The sequence below is a fragment of the Lithobates pipiens genome, unplaced genomic scaffold (assembly GCF_037356315.1).
Source record: "Lithobates pipiens isolate NorthernLeopardFrog02 unplaced genomic scaffold, aLitPip1_a1.2 Scaffold_13, whole genome shotgun sequence".
NCBI lineage: Eukaryota > Metazoa > Chordata > Amphibia > Anura > Ranidae > Lithobates > Lithobates pipiens.
Genome location: NW_027507718.1, coordinates 521,332,432 through 521,338,431, shown reverse-complemented (window position 1 = coordinate 521,338,431; position 6,000 = coordinate 521,332,432). Strand labels below are relative to the sequence as shown.

The 6,000-nt window shown below is 38.9% G+C and overlaps 1 protein-coding gene across 1 annotated transcript in view; it reads right to left on the bottom strand.

Annotated features, from left to right (window-relative positions):
- Nucleotides 1-3,730: 3,730 nt before the first annotated feature.
- The window catches only part of LOC143975935 (uncharacterized), a 118,345-nt gene continuing 116,075 nt past the window's right edge, over nt 3,731-6,000 (bottom strand). The window contains exon 5 of the mRNA XM_077478467.1: nt 3,731-5,186. Coding sequence (XP_077334593.1) covers nt 4,282-5,186 — 905 coding nt within the window. The 3' untranslated portion in view covers nt 3,731-4,281. The remainder of the gene's footprint in view (nt 5,187-6,000) is intronic.

The following is a 6,000-nucleotide window of genomic DNA, read 5'->3' as shown; positions in this document are numbered from 1 at the left end:
TGATTCCAATTTATTATCGCTGTTTTCTATTTTTGATGTAAAGGGACAGTTTTGGTTGCTATGGACAATCTCCAGTTTCCAGGCATAAAGAACAGTTTTTATAATATAAAACTGCATGCAGGACACTGGGCAGACCACTAGGGACAAAAGGGATGTGAAATAATTACATACAGCAATGCAATCTGTAAGATTACATTATACTGTATGTATACTGTGTGTTTCTCTTTTTGAATTTGGCGCCGATCTCCGTCCCCGTGCGTCACAACGCTCGCAGGGAACGGAGATTGGCGATGTGATAGATCGAGCGAGACACGGCTCGCTCGTACAGCGGGGAGACAACGCTGGATCCGAGGGAGAAGGTAAGTAAACCTCCTCCTGGATCCAGCGATGCAGTCCCGAGTCTGGCTCGGGGTTACCGCTTTTGGTATAAAAATTCCACCCCGAGCCAGACTCAGGAAGACCGTCAGGGGGGTTAATGAACAAGAAGGCCAATGAATATTATTATTTTTTTATTATTTTGTTAGTCCTTTATGCTCATTTTTGGGTTGGGGTTTTTTTTTTTTTTTTTGCTTGTCCCCCTCCATGTTTCTGATTGTCCTGGGCCATGGTTTGGACAGCCCTCTTTCTTCTTTCTTCTGAGACCTCTTATGTGGCTCTTTGTAGGATGTTATATATCATGTTTGGCACTTGGGATTGGTGGTCGGCACCAACCTGCTGTCTGTGGTGAAGTTTGGTTATTTTTAGTTAATGCACGCTCGCCTTGATCAGATGATTCCTCATGTGCATCATCTATCTATGACGGATGTGTGACTTTCAGTTTCCACGCATCAATCGGTTCTCAGAAATTTGTGGGTGGGACGTTTTGGGGTGCGGAGAAGCATTCCACTCAGTGCCTCCGATTACTGTGGGGGGCGGGTTGAGGCATGTGGTCGATTTCCTGGGATATCCATCTTTAAGAGGCTAGGGGTGAGATATCAGTAAAATAATATACTTTGTTTCTCTTGCTGATATAAAACCTGGATAATCCTTGTTACACTGGAAGGCTGACGTATATTTGGTGCTTTTTAGGTGAGATGACACATCTGGTTTATGTCTATGTTGCCCCCCCACCATTTGTAAATATGGCAAAGGAAAGGTTTTCTAATTGTGGCTTTGGAACTCTCCATATTTTTGATATAGAGAGCTTGTGGATCCTGAAGAAGCACTGGACTTATGCGAAATGTGTTGGTCCTTTAGGCTCAATATTTTGGATATATATATATATATATATATATATATATATATATATATATATATATATATATATAATTTATAATATGGATCAATTTTTAATAAGGACAATTATATTTTAAGTCATTATAAAGATGTTTTTTGTTTTTTTCGCTATAGTTTTTCACTGTGCTCAAACATCTCTGCACATACATTTTTCCCCAGACATGTACTAATTTATCTAATTCGTGGTATATTGTTTACCCTTATATATGTGTGTGTATTGAATGCTTTATCAAACACTTTGTAATAATATTTTTTTTTTGTTTTGTTAAGTAACCATGCTGATTGCAATACCTATTAACATTATTCCTTTAGGACCCAGTGCTTTCCCTTCTCCCCTCCCTCCTGGGAGTATCCTCATACATAGGGTACACTCCTGAGCGATAATGAGGCAATTAGACCTCTTTGTGCCTCAGAAGAGGATAGAGTTTTGTATCTGTTTCCTTATAAATGTTTTTATTATTTCATTGTAAACTTGCTATGAGTAAGGCTCATGCCGAAACGCGTCAGTGGTTTGCTTTTTAATGCTCCTATGTAGCCAATACATTTTTGCAAAAAGGACTTTGGAGTTGCCGGCTCTTCTGTCTTGTATATAATAATAAAGATTTATTGTTTCTTTTTAGCCATCATTTCTATTTTGGGTATTGTGTGACAATCAAACATCTCCTATTCCAGGCTCGCTTGTTGGAGACTTGGGGTTTCTTTTTCCCCTTTGTTTATAACGTTGTAATAAGGATCAACTGGTTTAGGATTTTAAAGGTGCAAAGATACAACAAAGGTAGAAATAAATATATACAAATGTATTTAACCACTTCAGCCCCGGAAGATTTGGCTGCTCAATGACCAGGCCATTTTTTGCGATTCAGCACTGCGTTGCTTTAATTGACAATTGCGCAGTCGTGTGCTGCTGTACCCAAACAAAATTAACGTCCTTTTTTTTCCCACAGATAGAGCTTTCTTTTGGTGGTATTTTTGCTATAATAAATATCCCAATTTTTATTTTTTTCTTAAAGTCATTTTTTTCCTCAGGTTAGGCCGATATGTATTCTTCTAAATATTTTTGAAAAAAAAATCGCAATAAGCGTATATTGATTTGTTTGTGCAAAAGTTCTAGCGTCTACAAAATAGGGGATATATTTTTAGCATTTTTATTATTATTTTTTTTTTTTACTAGTAAGCGATTTTTATCAGCACCACGATTTTGCGGCGGACACATCGGACACTTTAGACACATTTTTGGAACCAGTGACAATTATACAGAGATCAGTGCTAGAAAAATGCAATGATTACAGTATAAATGTCACTGACAGTGAAGGGGTTAACACTAGGGGGCGATCAAGGGGTTAACTGTGTTCTGTGTGTGTTCTAACTTTGGGGGGGATGGGACTTACTAGGAGAGATGACAGATCATAATCAGTATGAACACACAATGAGCCTCCTCTCCCCTGAGAGAACCAAGATCTGTTTACACACACAGATCCCGATTTTCGCTCTGTCACAAGCGATTGCGGGTGCCTGGCAGGCATCGCGCCCACTGGGCATTTGCATCGGCTCTGGCGGCATGCCTCCAACAGAGCGCGCGTCCCTCTAGTGGTCAAAAGGCAAAGCGGTGTAAGCTAACATTGTTTTGTCCAGGGGAGCCAACCAGCCTCAGTAAAAGTGCGGCGGCTGGTCCAGATGTAGTTAAAAAGCATTAAAAACAATATAAAGACATAAAAATGTCTGATATGATGATACAATACATAGACAGGTGCAGGATGATTAGATCTCATAGACCTCTTAGATCTTACGTTGTAATAGGGATGGTGTCAGGTTTTTTCTTTTAATATAAAACCTTTCTTTAAAAAATGATGTCCACAATGACAATCATGTTGTCCAGAGATGTAGATCTACATTTACACCATTCACAATGATGTCCTTATATGGTTACTGATGAGACGTGGGATCCCAGGCAGATTTTTACAAGCTTGCTCGGATTTGTCATTAAGTGATTGCTTACTGACTTGATCAGTTGGAGATTTGGGCAGGTGGACAATCTGGCCAAATCTGCCCATTTTGTTCATCCATTTGCTGAACGGCCAACAGGCTGGGTTTGGGTCAAACTCATATTTAACCCAAAGCTCATCTCTATTTATGAGTGGGTACATGCTGTTGTTATACGCTGTCTTGAAAATAAGTCTATAATTGACAGTGAGTACATGGAACCTATTGTTTTTGTGTTGGTACCAGATTGTTATATACAAACGTCCTTCTTGGATTGTATGGAGAAACTGAATATTCCCTTATAGCAGCAGCATTTATATAATTATAAAATTTATATGAGGAGTTTGCGTTTTTATTCCATTAAGAAAATATTATTTAAAATGAAGTAATCGTATCAATTAAAATGTGAACTTACTGTAAACATGCTCATTTAAACATTTATTTAGTATTAGAGAAATATTTTAGAATGCACCAGGCAAAATGTACTTGTTCATATAGACATCTACATGCAATATATCTGAAGCAACCCTGTCCAAAATACTTTACAAACAGTTTATAAAAGAATATGTTTAATGGAAGGTTCTGGAATGCAGTGAGTGAAATCTTCTCTCTCTCGGAGATATGGGTAGCGCTGGTGTCATACTTTAGGATCATTTGGAAACTATGCTGCCCTCTGATCACAGTGGTTCCTCCCTGCTAAGTGATTACTTTGTTCTATAGTAGACCAGTGGTAGGAACCATTACACCAAGCAGGGGACAAGGTCTGCAACAAATCCACAGTGTTGGATATCAGTGGTGTCCAAAGCTCTTCAAGAAAACAAAAAATTATACTAACTGCCCATTGGAAGAGTAAGTATTAATAATTAAACTTTAAACTTTAACAGTATTCATTCTCATCCTACTACATTAGTAAAATACTACAATTTACAATGATATAGATATAACTATAATGTTAGCTCTATATATTATAGATAATATTTTTATTTCCAAGGGTCATCGTACATAAAAAAAATATATAAATATATATTATCCTTTATTTTCAAGCAAACCTGTTTTTGTATTCAGGTCAGGCTTGAACAGAATTATGTAGCATTTTGGGAAAAATATACAGCCAAGAAGTCCAGAACTTGATGCCAATATAGCAAAAACCTCCACAGACACCATGTCTTTCCCTTTAGTGCTCAGATAGGCCGGGATCATGGCAATCCAGACACTGCAGAACACCAGCATGCTGAAGGTGATGTACTTGGCCTCATTAAAACTGTCTGGCAATGTTTTGGCTAAAAAAGCTATAATGAAACTCACAGCTGCCAGAAGCCCCATATATCCCAGGACAGAGTAGAAGCCGATAACTGAACCCTCATTACACTGAATGATGATCTTTCCCTGATAAGAGTGAGTGTCTTTATCCTGGAATGGGGGAGAAATGGATAACCAAGAAACACAGATTATTACTTGAAGCAGTGAAAACATGCAAATGATAAAATTGGGCAGCTTGGCTCCCATCAATTTCCTCCATGGACTCCCAGGTTTGGTGGCTTTAAAAGCAATACACACCATGATACTTTTGGCAAGTAGAGAAGAGACAGCAACTGAGAAGATGACACCGAAAGAGGTCACACGCAGCATGCAGGTTACATCTACTGGGCGGCCCAGGAACAAGAAGACACAGAGGAAGCTCAGCATGATGGAGACCAGGAGAAGATAGCTCAGGTTTTGGTTATTAGCTTTAACAATGGGGGTGTCCTGGTAATGTATAAATACCCCCAATATTAAGCCAGTCAGAAGACAACAGAGGATGGAGACAGATGAAAATACTGAAACAATTGTATCATCAGTGTATGAGAGAAATTCCACCAATTTGGGAAGACACCGATCCTTCTTCTCATTTGGCCATTCATCATCAGGACATTTCATGCAGTTTTCACTGTCTGTAGGAAGGAAAATACAAACACAATGAGCATCTGTGCCAAAGTTTCTGAGTTAAAAAAAATATCCTTGCCTTACCGCTAGCAGCTGGATTTTCAACAGTGCATTGTGGGAAAGTAAAATAAAAATAAAAATAAAATAAACAAATGCACTTATATTGTAGAGATGTATTTCAAATTAGATAGATAGATAGATAGATAGATAGATAGATAGATAGATAGATAGATAGATAGATAGATAGATAGATAGATAGAGGGCTGGACTGGGACACACATTTGGCCCTGGATTTCATTCAGACTGGGCCACTTTATTGCAGGAACAGTGCTACAGCCTCATTGGCTGGAATTTCAGGAACCGGTATTGCTGCACAGTAGGGCTGAGCTTTGAGTTTGAGTCAAACTCATGTTCGACTCGAAAATTGCCTGTTCACCTGTTCGGCGAATAGTGAACAATTTGGGGTGTTCGTGGCAAATTTGAAAAGCCGCGGAACACCCTGTACAAGTCTATGGGAGAAATCCCCATAGACAGCGGTCCCACTTCTGCACCAGATGGAACAATATAGGGGCTAACAAGGATCCCCCCTTTTAACTTGGATCATTTTGGGAGAACTTGTTCCCACCTCTTTTGCACTTTGATGCTGCTGGAAGTTACAACTTCATTTTAAAGAATACGGGGTACCAGAACCCCTTCCTATGCCGTCTCTGGCCACTCCATACTACATGGTATCTGGGGCATCTATGCTAGACTGCAGGCATATACATAGATTGAAGTGTCTTCCTGAATTGAAAACTGGTTACTTTATTCTATTTTGGAAAA